The sequence below is a fragment of the Tachyglossus aculeatus genome, chromosome 1, assembly GCF_015852505.1.
Source record: "Tachyglossus aculeatus isolate mTacAcu1 chromosome 1, mTacAcu1.pri, whole genome shotgun sequence".
NCBI lineage: Eukaryota > Metazoa > Chordata > Mammalia > Monotremata > Tachyglossidae > Tachyglossus > Tachyglossus aculeatus.
Genome location: NC_052066.1, coordinates 1,356,143 through 1,372,478, shown reverse-complemented (window position 1 = coordinate 1,372,478; position 16,336 = coordinate 1,356,143). Strand labels below are relative to the sequence as shown.

The following is a 16,336-nucleotide window of genomic DNA, read 5'->3' as shown; positions in this document are numbered from 1 at the left end:
CTGCCTACGGCAATGGACTGAATAACAGAGGACATTGGCAGTGCGGTCTCTGAGGCAATTTCACTGCTCCATCGTTGGGAACACGGTCCCCTATGCCCCATCTGCCTGACCCTCCTCGTTTCAACCCTGTCGCCTGCCCTGATCCCTCTGTGGGGGCTTCTCCCCTGATTCCACTCCAGCCCGCTCCCTACGTGACCTCACCTTGGCCCAGGGCAATTGGCAACTCATTTCCCCCGGCTGGTCACTGCCTTGGTGGTCTCCAAGCAGGTGGGGCTTGGTGGGGAGGGCATCCTGGGGCACTGGGGGATCTGGAGGGGGCTGTGGGGTGTGTCGGAGCGGCTGAGGTAGTTAATAATGATAATAATAATGACGGTATTTGTTAAGGGCTTACTATGTGTCGAGCACTGTTCTAAGTGCTGGGGTAGATACAAGGTAATCAGGTTGTCCCACGCGAGGCTCACAGTATTACTCCCCATTTTACAGATGGGGAAACTGAGGCACAGAGAAGTAAAGTGGCTTGCCCAACGTCACACGGCAGACAAGTGGCAGAGCCGGGATTAGAACAGTGCTTTGTACACAGTAAGCGCTTAACAAATACCATCATCATCATCACGTCCTCTGACTCCCAAGCCGTGCTCCTTCCACTGAGCCATGCTGCTGGAAGCGCTGAGGAGTCTGGGAAGGGTTGGAGGGAGTTGGCTGGATGGGGAGGGTCAGGAAGGGCTGAGAGGGGATGGGAAGGATGGGGATGGCTGAGGGGGCTGGGGACCGGTGCTCCTAGGAGGAATCTCAGCAGTTGCTCCCTCCCTCCCTCCCGAACAGATCCAAGGTGAGGGGAAACCGAGGACTAGAGGAAGTCAGTGCTGTGGCCGTGACTTGGTCAACCAGTCCACCTGGGTTCCCATGGGCCGGCTGCCTGAGTTCTGCTGGCCAGGACCCCACTTTCTGGCCAGAGCTACCCTGGCCAGCTGTGGGTGGGGCAGCCCAGGGAGGGTTTGAGGACCATGGGCCAGGAGGGAAGATACTGGTAGGCAGAACACCTGGGCTTCAAGGCAAGATCCAGCCCCGGCCTGCCATGGGAGCTTGGCCTAGTCCCCAAGCCTCTTTGTGCCTTGATTTCCCATCTGTTAAATGGGTATGGAGCCTGAAGGACAAGGCCCAGGTCCGCTCTGACAGTCTGGTATCTGCTCCTGAGCCCAGCCTGTGGGAACCACTCTAGACTGTAAGCTTGTTGTGGGAAGGGAATATGTTGTTTATTGTTGCATTGTACTCTCCCGAGCACTTAGTACAGTGCTTGGCACACAGTAAGCACCCAATAAACATGACTGAATGAATGAAAAGACCACAATGAATTCACTGGAACCAACCATCCAACCAACCAACGCCCAAGCTGGGCCCAAACCCGCAAAGGGAAAGCCCCTTGGGGTCAGGAGTCAGGGTTCAATCCCGGAGTCCGAGTCAGGGGTGAGTCAGCTTGCACAGCCTCTCAGCCACTACCACCTCCCCTGCTCCGGCGGGGCCCTGGGCTCCTGAGGGGGCCCCAGCATGAGGGTCTCTAGTCAGTGCCCCCTCCCTCTTCCGGTTTCACTGGAAGCCCCCAGCTCACAAACACACCTGCTGGGGAACGTTCCCCTGGGGGCGGGGGGCACTCCCATCCCACTATGGGGCGGGAAAAGGGCTGCCCTGGGAAGCAGGAGGTGCATGGACAGGTTGACCCTGGAGGTCCCTCCACACCGAGGATTCTGGGAAAAGCATTACTAATATGGCAGGAGACGCCCCTGCCCCCGTCCCTCCAACCACACCGTGGATCTTCAGAAAAGGCAGATTTGCCCCCAATACACCACTGACTGCTAAAGAATGGAGACTCTGCATTATACCGCCGACTGCTTTGTACCTCAGACCACTAAAGTATGGAGGCCCCCACTACACCACTGACTGCTAAAGCATGGAGGCCTCCCTCTATACCGCTGACCACTAAAGTATGGAGGCCACCACTACACCACGGACTGCTAGAATATGGAGGCCTCCACTACAGCACAGACTGCTAAATTATGGAGGCTCCACCATACCATTCACTGCTTAAGTATGGAGGCTGCCCTCTACATCACTGACCACTGAAGTATGGAGGCCACCACTACAATGCTGACCACTAAAGTATGGAGGCCCTCACTACACCACTGACAGTTAAAGTATGGAGGCCTCCACTATACCACTGACCACAAGTGTATGGAGGCCTCCACTACACCATTGAACACTAAAGTATGGAGGCCCCCCTCTACACTGCTGACCACTAAAGTTTAGAGGCCACCACTACTCTCCTGACTACTATGATATGGAAAGTCTCCCTCTATACATCACTGACCAATAAAGTATGGAGGCCGCCTGCAATACCACTGACTGCTGAAGTATGAAAGCCCCCACAACACCACTGACCACTGAAGGATGGAAGTCCCCCTCTACACACCGCTGACCAATAAAGAATGGAGGCCCCCACTCCACCACTGTCTACTAAAGTATGGTGAGCCCCACTACAACACTGACCGCTAAAGTATGGAGGCCCCCACTACACCACTGACTTCCCAGAGATGGTAGGTTTGGCCCCTCCCACAACCTTACTGTGAATAAAACCCCCCTCCCACTTCGCTTGGACGGCGAGAGTTTGTAGGCTGCCCACCCCTCCCCGCCCCAGCGGTTCCCACACCCACCCCACACCCCCGGAGGCCGGAACCTTGTGAGGACAGTGACCAGTCCACTGAACTGCCCACTCAGCCATCGAGGGACAACTTATCATGCCAACCCCACCCATGTCCCACTGGCTGGTGGCCCCTGGCCCGGGGCCCTGCCCTGGCTCAGCCCCGCCTCATCCTCCTGCCCATTCCCGGCCCCCTGCGGCGGTTCACACCCGACATCCACAGCTGGACCCAAGAAGACCCCAAGCTTCATTCTTCCCTCTTCCCCGCCCGGCGGCCCCCACCCCACTCCGCCTCCCCCGGGGACCCTACCTTGTCGCTGTCCCCTGTGTTCTGGGAGGTCCTGGAGGTGAGGGAGATGGTGTCCGGCTGGCTGCTGCCCTCCCCCTGACCGTCCCCATCATCCATTCCGTCCCTGCCGGGAGAGAAGCAGGGGGAGGTGGGTGGAGCCAGTCTGGTGGGTACGGAGCAAGTCTCCCTCTCAGCCACCACAGACGCATGCCGGAACCCGGGGGGGCGAGGGAAGCAGAGAGACTCCGGGATAGATCACCAGCGATAGAGGTGGGCCTCAAACCTCTGGGTGCCTCCCCACCTTTTCCTCTTGTCTTCCCCAGCACCCCCCCAACCCCTACCCTGTGCCCCAATCCTCACCTGCAGCTGCTCCACAAACAGAAGACTACACCTCCCCCCCTCACCCAACCATCACCCCACAGTTGCTCCACACTCAGGGGCCTACAGCCCCCTCCCCCCGCCCAGCCCTTGGCCACACTATTGCTGCTCACCCCTAGACAGGACCAGCCCAGAGAGCAAGGCCAGGGGAGGGGCAGAGCATGAGGGGTGGGACAGGGGACTGGCAGTCACAGCTGGGTGTATTTTGGGAGAGGGGACAGGGCTGGGGGGTGGGGGGACAGGCATCAGATCTCTGTGCTGTGGGAGAAGCCAGGGGAGGCAGGATGCGGGGGAAGTGGGAGAGGCTGGGGGAGACAGAATGCAGGAGAGGCTGGTGGGGGAGGTGGGCCGGGAGGGGTGGGAGAGTTCAGAGAGGCAGGTTGGGGGTGAGGGGGTTGGAGAGAAAGCTGGAGGGATGCAGGAGAGGCTGGGGGAGGCACTCTGGAGACAGAGGAGGCTGGGGGAGGCTGGTGAGGTTGTGGGGGTGAGGCAGGAAGATTCATTCATTCATTCATTCATTCCTTCATTCATTCACTCGCATTTATTGAGTGCTTACTGTGTGCAGAGCACTGTACTAAGCGCTTGGGAAGTACAAGTTTGCAACATGTAGAGACGGTCCCTACCCAACAGCGGGCTCACAGTCTAGAAGGGGGAGACAGACAACAAAACAAAACATATAAACCAAATAAAATGAAGAGAATAGGTATGTACAAGTAAAATAAATAAATAAATAGAGTAATAAATATGTACAAACATATATACATATATACAGGTGCTGTGGGGAGGGGAAGGAGGTAAGGCGGGGGGATGGGGAGGGGGAGTACAGGGAGAGGAAGGAGGGGGCTTAGTCTGGGAAGGCCTCCTGGAGGAGGTGAGCTCTCAGTAGGGCTTTGAAGGGAGGAAGAGAGCTAGCTTGGTGGATGTGCGGAGGGAAGGTATTCCAGACCAGGGGGAGGACGTGGGCCAGGGTAGACGGCGGGACAGGCGAGAATGAGGCACAGTGAGGAGATTAGCCGCAGAGGAGCGGAGGGTGCGGGCTGGGCTGTAGAAGAAGAGAAGGGAGGTGAAGTAGGAGGGGGAGAGGTGTTGGAGAGCCTTGAAGCCGAGGGTGATTGGGAGGCTGGCAGGGAGGCTGGCAGGGAAGCAGGATGCAGAAGAGGCTGAGGGGGAGGTGGGAGAGGCTGGGGAGGCCGGAGAGGACGAGGGGAGGCAGGACGTGGTTGGCGGGAGAAGCCAGTGAAGGGAGGTTGGGGGCGGTAGGTGGGAGAAGCTAGGAGGGGAGGCAGATAATTAAAAGCACATCTCTTCCAAGAGGCCTTCCCCGACTAAGCCCTCATTTCCTCTTCCAATTCCTTCTGCGTCACCCTTGTACTTGGATTAGCTCCCTTTATTCCCCCCTCCCCGAGTCCTACATCACGCATGTCCATGTCCATAATTTATTTATATTAACATCTGCCTCCCCCTCTAGACTGTAAACTCCTTGTGGGCAGGGAATGCATCTACCAACTCTGCTGTACTGTCCCCTCCCAAGCACTCAGTACAATGCTCTGCACACAGTAAGCGCTCCATCAATACGATTGGTGGATTAATGGAGAGGCCGGGGGTGGCAGGAGAGGCCTGGTACCTCCTGGTGTTGTTCCTCTGCTTGGCCGGGGTCTTGGGCAGTTGGATGGGCTCCTTAAGTGCCCCCTTGAGGTGGATGAGCCTGTCCTGGATCACCTCCCTGATCTTCTTCATCCACTCCTGCTTGGCCTCGATGCTGGAAGCCTGTGTCCGGCCGGCCCGGCCGGCAGTGGGAGCGGGGAAACACGAGGGGGAGAGGCAGAGGTCGGAAGTTGGCCAGGCCGGCGGGGGTAGGGAGAGAGAAGCAGAGGGAGGGGTCGGATATCAGTGGGGCCTGGCGCTGTCGATCGTGGTGCCCGGCCTCAGTACTGCCCGCAAGGAGCTCCCACCTCTCCAAGCCGCCACCTCCAGGGAGTCTCCCCGGTCCCCCCAGCCATCAGAAGGCCCCTTCCGCCTCGGCTCCTCCTTCCCTGGCTGGGGCAGTCCGTCCTATGGGTGGGACTGTGGGTGCCCATCCCATCCCCCTTCCGGACCTCTGCAAGGGTGGGGCTGTGTCCACTCTGTCTACACGGGATGGGGGGGATTTCTGGGGGCATGACGGTGGCCAATCTACTTCAGAGGATGCCCAAGAGTGGGGCTACATCCAACCTGTCTACACCAAGGGCTCCCTGAGGGTGGAACCGAGTCCACCTTGTCTATACCAGGGGCTCCCCAAAGGTGGGACTGTGTTTGAACCATCTACACCAGGGCCTGTCCAAAGGCGGGGCTTTGTCTATCCTGTCTACACCAGGAACAGGACCAAGTCTTCCCCATCTACTCAGGAATTCCCTGATGGCAGGACAAACCCTGACCAGACCCAATACCTGCTGGGAGCCAGGCGTCCACCTCCTCCCATTGGCCGCCGCCCCCTGCCCAGTCCCACCCCCAGCCCTGTGGTACCTTGACCACCGTCTTGTTGTCTGAGGAGGGCGAGCGGCCGGACCATAAGGCAAACTTGCAGGCATCTCCCTCCACGTGCTCGGTCACCCCCAGCTCTGAGGTCTGGAGGCAGGAAGGGGCTGTGAGAGCCTGGGGAGGCAGGCGCTGCCAGGCTGGCAGGAAATGGGGTGATACCCGGGCGGAGGACAGGTCGTGATAGTTCGGGGTTTGGGTGAGGTGGGGTGTCAGGTGAGACGGGGGTCACATGAGGCAGGGGATGTTGGGAGAGGTGAGGCAGGAGGATGAGGTGAGGAGACGGGTCAGGTGAGGTGAAGGGTTAGGTGAGGTGAAAGGTCAGGAAAGGTGAGGGATCAGGTGAGGAAAGGGTTTGGGTGAGGTGAGGGGTCAGGAGAGACGGGGAATCAGGTGAGGAAAGGGATCAGGTGAGGCGAGGTGAGGGGTCAGGTGAGGTGGGGGGATCAGGTAAGGCAAAGGATAAGGTGAGGAGGGGGGCTTGGTGAGGTGTGGGGTTAGAAGAGGTGGGGGATCAGGTGTGGAAAGAGGTCAAGTGAGGTAAGGGGTCAGGAGAGGTCAGGGGATCAGGTGAGGAAAGGAGTCAGGGGAGATGAGGGGTCAGGTGAGGCAGGGGGTCAGGCGATGCTAGGGATCAGGTGAGGTTGGGGGGTCAGGGGAGGTGGGGGAATCACGTGAGGTCGAGGGTCAGGTGATGCAGGGCTATGTGCAGCTGCTCTCAATATCACAACTGCCCACCACACCCCCAGCCCCTCAGCCTCAGGGGGAAGTGCATTTTTAGTGGAGAGTCCAGCGTGAGTCAGGGACAGATGGGCCGCGGGACCTGGGTGGGAATGTTCCATGCTCCCTCATCTCTGGGGCACGGGCTGTGCGGCGCCCACAGGCCGGGGGCTGGACGCAACGGCCCGCCCGGCCACCCACCAGCAGCTTATTCTTGTAAACGTATTTGGTGTGTCCGGCCGAGTCTTTCATCTCCTTGCTGAAGACGAGCGAGATCTCGAAGAGGAAGAGGTGGCGCTCCCGCCCCTTGCGAATCAGAGACTTGGGGTCCCACACCTGAAAGGAGTCTTGGAGGATCAATTCCCCCTGGACGTCCAGGTTCTCGTCAAACCCTGCGGGAGACATGGGCAATTCATCCACTGGGGTGCCCCGGGGCTTGGGGGTGGTGTGCAGATGGTGATCCCAAAAGGGGTTTCCTTCACCGGTCTCCCCTCCTGCAGTTTGCCAAGACACTTCCTCCAGGAGGCCACCCTATCCTGCTCCCCCACTGTGTCTGGCTCTAGACTATTACCTCACTGCGTGTCATACTGTACTCTACCAAATGCTTAGAACAGGGCTCTGTGCACGGTAAGGGCTCAATAAATACAAATGCTAACTAACTGGCTCACTATTTAGCTCTGTCCTCACCCTCGTTAACCACGGTGTAAATCTATGCAGAGGATCATCCTTGGTATGCAAAGAAGATACCCCTGATGGTGACAATCGCCTCTGAGCACATTGTGTGGCTGAAAAGGCCAACGTGGGACTCACAGCCCAAGCCACATTGGACTCACAAAGAGCCCGTCCCTTGCTGCGTCATCCTGTTTGATGTCTGTGGTGCCTGGCACTGTTTTCTCTTCTGCCTCCTGGTCTCTTGTTCCTTACTAAGACTTTGGTCAAAGAAAGTGAGCCCCTTCCTCACAGAAGTGTGCCATGCTAGTCAGTCCTCGGGCATTGTCTCCCAGTTTTTGACTGGGATGCGGCCCTGTCTGCAGCTTGGCTTTACCGCATCCTTAAAGCACATCCTCCACCCTCCCGGCTTCTGGTTTCCTCATCTCAGCTCTCTGTAGGGCAGCGTTCGGGCCTCCTGCTGTTGTTCCTCCTCCTCACATGTCCCCACCCAGAGCAGCTGTGTTAAGGTGAGCGTAGCTTCAATTTATTCATTCAAGAGTATTTTTTGAGTGCTTACTGCATGCAGACCACTGTACTAAGCACTTGGGAGAGTATAATACAAAATAAACAAACACATTCCCTGCCCACTACAAGCTGACAGTTTAGAATCAATACTGGGAGACTTACTATGTTTCAGAACTTCAGCTATGGAATATTTGTCCATTCATGATGGCTGGTCTCTCCATTTGATTGTAAGCTCCATGAGGACAATGACAGCATCTTATTCTCCTTCTTTTGACCCTCAACCAGTCAGTACAGTGCTCTGCACAAAGTAGGTGCCCAGCATAGCACTCAGCACACATTAGTCAGGCACCTAGTACAGCCCTCTGCACACAGCAGTCACCCAATAGAGCACTTTGCACACCATATTCAGTATATATTCTTGGTTGTGATGATGGCGTCACTACCAAGAGAACACCAAGATAACCCTGGCATTATCCTTGACTCCTCTCTCTCTGGCATTCAGCCCACACATTCAATCTGTCACTAAATCCTATTGGTTCAACCTTCATAACATTGCAAAACTCTGCCCTTTCCTCTCCATCCAAACTGCTACCGTGTAAATCCAAGTACTTATCCTATCCCACCTTGATTATTGTTTCAGCCTCCTTTTTGACCTCTCTGCCTCCCTTCTCTGCCGACTCCAGTCCAGATTTCACTCTGCTGCCCAGATCATTTGTCTACAAAAAAGGTTCAGTCCATGTTTCCCCACTCCTCAAGACCCCTCCAGTGGCTGCCCATCCATCTCTGCATCGAACAGAAACTCTTCACCAATGACTTTAAAGCCCTCCATCAGCTCGCCCCCTCCTACTTCACCTCCCTACTCTCCCAGCCCATACACTTCACCCCTCTAATGCCAACCCACTCACTGTGCCTCGATCTCATCTATCTCGCCGCTGAACTCTCACCCACGTCCCACCTCTGGCCTGAAAGACCCTTCTTTTTCACATACAACAGACAATGACTCTCCCCTCTTCAAAACCTTATTGAAGGCCCATCCCCTCCAAGAGGCCTTCCCTGACTAAGCCCTCCTTTCCTTTTTTCCCCATTCCCTTCTGTATTGCCCCAATTCATTCTCTTTATTCACCACTTCCACCACCAAACCCACAGCGCTTATGTCCACATCTGTCATTGATTTATTTATATTACTATCTGTCTCCCCCTCTAGACTGTGACCTCGTTGTGGACAGGGAATGTGTCTGTCATATTGTTGCACTGTAATCTCCCAAGCACTTAATACAGTGCTCTGTGCAGTGTAAGTGCTCACTAAATGCGATTGATTGATTGACTGATTTCAAGTTCAGGCACTTTCTGCAAAAGGTCACAGCACTGCCCAGCACACCTTAAATATACCAGAAGTGTTATACTTCTGGATTGGGGGCTGGAGCAGATGACCTTTGGGAGATTTTGGGATGAGAAACTGTCTGTTAACTCTGTTGTATTGCCTTCTCTCAAGCACTTGGTAAAGCGCTCTGCACAAAGTGCATGCTCAATTAAGACCATTGATTGATTGATTGGGCCTGTCTTTGATCTAATTAATTAATTACTAGTGGCAATTATTACTTACTCTCTGCAAAGGGATAAGGCAGATACAGAACAATCAGATTGGATCCTGTCCTTGTCCCACAGGGCTCTGTTTGAGAAGGAAGAGGAATGTGGGTTTTATCCCCATTTTACAGAGGAGGGAATGGAGGCTCAGAGCTGGGCCCAGAATCTGGGTCCCTTGATTCCCAGCCTCATGCTCTGATCACTGGACCACCAGCCCTCTGAGACAGTTCTGGGGGTCATCCACCCTAACTCAGACAGAGATAGCCCCCCTGTAGTCACTTAGGAGAGCTCAGATCCCTGTTTATGTATGCAGAGTCCTAAGATCCTCCAGTTCTTCCCTTCCTGGGTCAGGCAGGATTGGGGCTCCCTGCATACTGCACCCCCAAAATCTCAGTCACTTCTTTTGATGCCAACATCCCTTGTCTCTTTCACCCTCGCATCCCTCCAAACAGCCAGGCTGCAATTTGGAGTCCAACTAGTCATTCCCTATCCCAGGCTGGCTACAGGGAATTTTGGGGAGAAGGCCCTAATAATAATAGTAATAATAATAATGATAGTAATAATAGCACTAATAATGATAGTGCTATTAAGCACTTACTATGTGCCAGGCAGTGTTCTAAGGGCTGGGGTAGATACCCGGTAGTCAGGTTGGACAAAGTCCCGGTCCCTCTAGACCGTAGCTCATTGTGTGCAAGGAATATATCTGTTATACTGTTAGATCGTACTCTCCCAAGCACTTAGGACAGTGCTTGCGCACAGTAAGCACTAAATAAATACAACTGAATGAATGAATGAATGAATGAATGAATGAATGTCCCACTTAGGGCTCATAGTCTTAATCCTCATTTTACAGATGAGGGAGCTGAGGCACAGAGAAGTAAAAATTAATAATAATAATTATGGTTCTTGTTAGGCACTCACTATGTCCCAGCATTGTTCTAAGGGCTAGGGTGGATATAGTAATAATGATGATGGCATTTGTTAAGTGCTTACTATGTGTGAAGCACTGTTCTAAGCGCTGGGGGGGATACAAGGTGATCAGGTTGTCTCACATGGGGCTCACAGTTTTAATCCCCATTTGACAGCTAAAGGAACTGAGGCCCAGAGAAGTTAAGTGACTTGCCCAAAGTAGCAAAGCTAACAAGTGGCAGAACTGGGATTAGAACCCATGACCTCTGACTCCCAAGCCCGTGCTCTTTCCACATAAGTTAATCAGGTTGGCCACAGTCCCTGTCCCATATGGGGCTCACACTCTTATCCCCATTTTACAGAAGAGGTAAGTGAAGCACTTGCCCAAGTTCCCACAACAGGCATGTGGCAGAGCTGGAATTAGAACCCAGGTCCTTCTGACTCCCAGACCTGTGCATTATCCACTAGGCAACCCTGCTTCTCTGGCTTCTCAGGGTTCTCAGGCCAACACATCCCAGACACCCCAGCCCAGGAGTTGGGCTGACCTGCAGTTTATAATCTCAGAACTTTCCAGGTAAATGCCTTCCCAGGATTCTCAGCACATCCATAAGGTAACAAGAGGGGGCAGAATTCTGATCCAACTCTCCTTTCTCTTTCTCTAATAATAATAATAATAATAATAATAATAATGATAGCATTCATTAAACACTCACTATGTGCAAAGCACTGTTCTAAGCGCTGGGGAGTTTACAAGGTGATCAGGTTGTCCCACGGGGGGCTCACAGTTTTAATCCCCATTTTCCAGATGAGGTAACTGAGGCCCAGAGAAGTTAAGTGACTTGCCCAAGGTCACACAGCTGACAAGTGGCAGAGCCGGGATTTGAACCCATGACCTCTGACTCCAAAGCTGGGGCTCTTTCCACTGAGCCATGCTGCTTCACGCTACTCTAACCCTTTACCCCCCTCCCCAAGACCCGTGCTCCTTTTTTGTCTTTGTCCCCATGCACATATTCCTTGTAACCTTTGCCCCCTTATCTCGGGGCAGCCCAGGTCCCAGTTTCACCCAGTTAGGATCATTGGATGCTGGGGAAGTTGTGCTGCTGATCTTCCCAATCATTTTTCGCCCCAGGGGCTGCCGGAGATTCTCTCCTCCGGAGCCTAAAGTCTGCAGCCCAAACAACTCGTATTACCTCCCTGGTTCCATTTGACACCCTGTGTCTCACCAGGGCTGCAGCTCTGACCTTCTCTGTGTCCTGACAGTCCAGTATCACTTCTCTGGTCCCAGTGTCCTTCAGTGACCTTCTCTGAAATGGCTGAAGGGTCCCTCCCCAACTCCCCACTCCCCCACATGGCACAGTGGCTAGACCCAGGGGCCTGGGAGGCAGAAGGTCAGGTGTACTAATCCCGATTCCACCCCTTGTCTGCTGCGTGACCTTGGGAAAGTCACTTCACTTCTCTGGGCCTCAGTTCCCTCATCTGTAATATGGGGATTGAGACTGGGAGCCCAACATGGGACAGGGACTGTGTCAAACCCAATTTGCCTGTATCATCATCATCATCATCAATCGTACTTATTGAGTGCTTACTGTGTGCAGAGCACTGTACTAAGCGCTTGGGAAGTTCAAGTTGGCAACATATAGAGACAGTCCCTACCCAACAGTGGGCTCATAGTCTAAAAGCCTGTATCCACCCCAGAGCTTAGTACAGTGCCTGACTAATAATAAGCACTTATCAAATACCACTATTATTATCATCCTTTCTCAATCCTTCCCTCTCATCAGGCCAGGCCCCAAGTGTATGCCTTCTAAAGCTTTAGTCCCTAATAATAATAATAATGGCATTTATTAAGCGCTTACTACGTGCAAAGCACTGTTCTAAGCACTGGATCCCACTACTCTCCCCTAATAATAATAATGATGGTATTTGTTAAGCATTTACTATGTGTCAAAGCACTTTTCTAAGCTCTGGGGTAGATAAAAGGTTGGACACAGTCCCTGTCCCATAGGGGCTCACAGTTTTTGTCCCCATTTTCTAGATGAGGTAACCGAGGCCCAGAGAAGAGAAGTGACTTGCCCAAGGTCACCCAGTAGACAAGTGTCGGAGCCAGGATGAGAACCCAGGTCCTTCTGACTCAAAGACCCGGCCTCTATCCACTATGCCACGCTGCTTCTCTTCTGTGGGGGAGGTACTCTAAAGCAGGCTTCTTCCAGGATTTCTTCTCCCTCTAGGTGACTGCCACACCCCCACATCCAAAAGACCAGTTGTCCCCTGCCAGCACCGTTGTTCTGGATAACCCCAACCCCTGCACAGTTTGGGGGGATCCCACAAGCCCAGGGGTTCCCGTGGTCCGGTCCAGCAGTGGCGGAGAGTACCTTCCAGCATGCTGACATGCATGGCGTCGTTGGCTCTTTTGGGGACGCTGAGCATCACGTCCAGTGCGTCCTTCAGCTCGCCCTTGCCCTCTTCGCAGCAGGCCAGGAGCTCCTGGGGCAGGACAGAATGGGCACCATCACCTCGGGGTCCAGGAGATCGAGACTAGCGAGCCGCTCGGAGGGATGGAGCCCCTTACCCTCCCTCCCACACCCTGCCCCCTGACAGCTCCAAGCTGGGCTAGCCAGGCAGCAATGGTGACCTAGTGGTCAGCCACAGGATTGGCTCAAGGGGTGGGCAGTATTGGGGATGGGAACTGAAGGGTCACAGCGGGCAGAGGAGGAAGGGAGGACAGGGAAGATGACCAGGCCCACACAGCTTGAGCAGATTCCTGACCCCACGGGCTGGCCAGGAGGCTCCAGGACAGGGCTGGCTTCGTGGTCCTGTATCCTGCCCCCAGCATGGGTGGTTCAATCTATTGGAGAGCTGGCACTGCACCCCAGGACAAGGGATGTTGGCCAAGGCCTAGCCCAAACCCCAGAGAAGCGGAGGCCACGGAGGGAGGAGCAGGGTCATCTGTGTGTCCTGGGGTATGGGGATCCAGTCCATCTACTGAAAATCTAGATCATGGCTTTCAGTCCATCCAGACTCTCGGGGTTCTGAGATCTAGTACAGTCATTCCAACAAAATGCCCAACCACAGTTTCCAGCTCACACAGCCTCTCACAGCCTCTCAGTGTTCCAGGATCCAGTTAATGATAACAATAATAATAATAGTTTTTGTTAAGGGCTTACTGTGTATCATACACTGTTCTAAGCGCTGGGATAGATACAAGCTAATCAGGTTGGACACAGTCTCTGTCCCACATAGGGCTCACAGTCTTAATCCCCATTTTACAGATGAGGTAACTGAGGTACAGAGGAGGGAAGTGATTTGAAGCAGCATGGCTTAGTGGAAAGAGCACTGGCTCAGGAGTCAGAGGTCGTGGGTTCTAATCCCAGTTCTGCCACTTGTCTGCTGTGTGACCTTGGGCAAGTCACTTAACTTCTCTGTGCCTCAGAGTTACCTCATCTGTAAAATGGGGATTGAGACTGTGAGCCCCAAGTGGGACAACCTGATTACCTTGTATCTACCCCAGCACTTAGAACAGTATTTGGCACATAGTAAGCGCTTAACAAATACCATTATTATTATTTGCCCAAGGTCACACAGCAGACAAGTGGCAGAGCTGGGATTAGAACCCAGGTCCTTTTGAATCCCAGTCCCCTGTTTTATCCACTAGGCCATGCTGCTTCCCATCCAACAGAATCCTTGACCACGGCTTCCAACCCACCCTAACAAAATCCTTGACCACAGCATCCAGCCCACCCAGGCTTTTGGGGGTTCCAGGAACTGGTCCATCCAACTAGATCCTTGCCCACAGCTTCCAACCCACCCAGTCTCTTGGGGGCGTTCCAGGATCCATTTCATTCAACAAAGAAACCCTGACCACAGCTTCCAGTCCACCCAATCTCTCAGGAGTTCCAGTCACCAGTCCATCCAACAAAGACCCTGACCACGTCTTCCAGTCTACCCACCCTCTCAGCAGGGAAGCCGGGCAGCCTGGAATCGAGTCCATCCAACAAAAACCCTGAACAAAACTTCTGGCCCACTGAGCCTCTCCAGGTTGGGGGATCCAGTCTGGCCCTGTCCAGATGCAAACTCAACCAGAGTTTCCAGTTGGTTGGGTCAACAGTCGGATCCACTTCCTTCCTTCTCCTCCTGGCCACAGTCACTCAGCATCCCCACGAGGGCCTCCCACCTCTAGGATGCAGCTCTGACCATCCCCCTACCAAGAACGCTCTCCCCCATCCTCTTCCCAGAACACTGCCCTCCCTCCTTCAACAGCCCACCAGAAAGCCCATCCCCCGCATCAGCTCTCTGATTCAATCAATTGTATTTATTGAGCGCTTACTGTGTGCACAGCACTGTACTAAGCGCTTGGGAAGTGCAAGTTGGCAACATATAGAGACAGTCCCTACCTAACAGTGGGCTCACAGTCTAGAAGGGGGAGACAGAGAACAAAACCAAATATATTAACAAAATAAAATAAATAGAATAGATATGTACAAGTGCTGGTCTCTCCTCTCCCTGACTCCCCCAGAAGTCAGTCAGTCAGTCAGTCATTCGTAGTAATTGAGCACTTACTGTGTACAGAGCACTGAACGAAGCATTTCGAAAAGTACAATTAACGGACTCATTTCGGGCCCACAATGAGCTTACAGCCTAGAGGGGGAAGCTTGCTTTGGAGTCAGAGGTCATGGGTTCAAATCCCAGCTCCGCCAACTGTCAGCTGTGTGACTTTGGGCAAGTCACTTAACTTCTCTGTGCCTCAGTTACCTCATCTGTAAAATGGGGATTAAACTTGTGAGCCCCCCGTGGGACAACCTGATTACCTTGTAACCTCCCCAGTGCTTAGAACAGTGCTTTGCACTTAGTAAGTGCTTAACAAATACCAACATTATTATTATTATTACAGCACTGAGGCAGTCTCCACACATGCCCACACATCTTTCCCACTGAAAAAAGACAATGAAATACACGTGTGTGAGTGTGTGTGTCTGAATAGGTCAAGGCGGCATGGACTTTTCCTTGTTGACTTATCATATTTGATGTTTACAGTGTCTGGCACTGTTCTCTCTCTCTTTTTTAATGGTATTTGTTAAGTGCTTACTATGTGCCAAGCACTGTACTAAGAGCTGGGCTAGATATAAAATAATCAGGTTGGAGACAGTCCATGTCCCACATGGGGCTGACACCTTTAATCCTCATTTTACAGATGAGGGAACTGAGGCACAGAGAAGTGAAGGGGCTTGCCCAAGGTCACTAGAGAAGCAGCGTGGCTCAGTGGAAAGAGCACAGGCTTTGCAGTCAGAGGTCATGGGTTCAAATCCCGACTCTACCACTTGTCAGCTGTGTGATTTTGGGAAAGTCACTTAACTTCTCTGTGCCTCAGTTATCTCATCTGGAAAATGGGGATGAAGACTGTGCGCCCCCCCATGGGACAACCTGATCACCTTGTAACCTCCTCAGCGCTTAGAACCATGCTTTGCACATAGTAAGCACTTAATAAATGCCATCATTACTATCTCATCCTATCCCGTCTGGACTACTGCATCAGCCTTCTCTCTGATCTCCCATCCTCGTGTCTCTCTCCAGTTCAATCCATACTTCATCCTGCTGCCCGGATTATCTTTGTCCAGAAACGCTCTGGGCATATCAGTCCCCTCCTCAAAAATCTCCAGTGGCTACCAATCAATCTGCGCATCAGGGAGAAACTCCTCACCCTGGGCTTCAAGTCTGTCCATCACCTCACCCCCTGCTACCTCACCTCCCTTCTCTCCTTCTAAAGCCCAGTCCGCACCCTCCTCTCCTCTGCCGCTGATCTCCTCACCGTACCTCGCTCTCACCTGTCCCGCCATCGACCCCCGGCCCACGTCATCCCCCGGGCCTGGAATGCCCTCCCTCTGCCCATCCGCCAAGCTAGCTCTCTTCCTCCCTTCAAGGCCCTGCTGAGAGCTCACCTCCTCCAGGAGGCCTTCCCAGACTGAGCCCCTTCCTTCCTCTCCCCCTCGTGCCCCTCTCCATCCCCCCATCTTACCTCCTTCCCTTCCCCACAGCACCTGGATATATGTATATATGTTTGTACATATTTTTTACTCTGT

At 53.5% G+C, this 16,336-nt stretch overlaps 1 protein-coding gene across 2 annotated transcripts in view; it reads right to left on the bottom strand.

Annotated features, from left to right (window-relative positions):
* KALRN (kalirin RhoGEF kinase) overlaps positions 1-16,336 on the bottom strand; it is a 288,617-nt gene that overhangs the window by 130,279 nt on the left and 142,002 nt on the right. For both annotated transcript variants that reach the window (XM_038752830.1, XM_038752839.1), the window contains exons 29-33: positions 12,635-12,746; positions 6,795-6,985; positions 5,862-5,963; positions 4,984-5,126; positions 3,003-3,105 (exon numbers count right to left, since the gene is read on the bottom strand). In XM_038752830.1, coding sequence (XP_038608758.1) covers positions 3,003-3,105; positions 4,984-5,126; positions 5,862-5,963; positions 6,795-6,985; positions 12,635-12,746 — 651 coding nt within the window. The remainder of the gene's footprint in view (positions 1-3,002; positions 3,106-4,983; positions 5,127-5,861; positions 5,964-6,794; positions 6,986-12,634; positions 12,747-16,336) is intronic.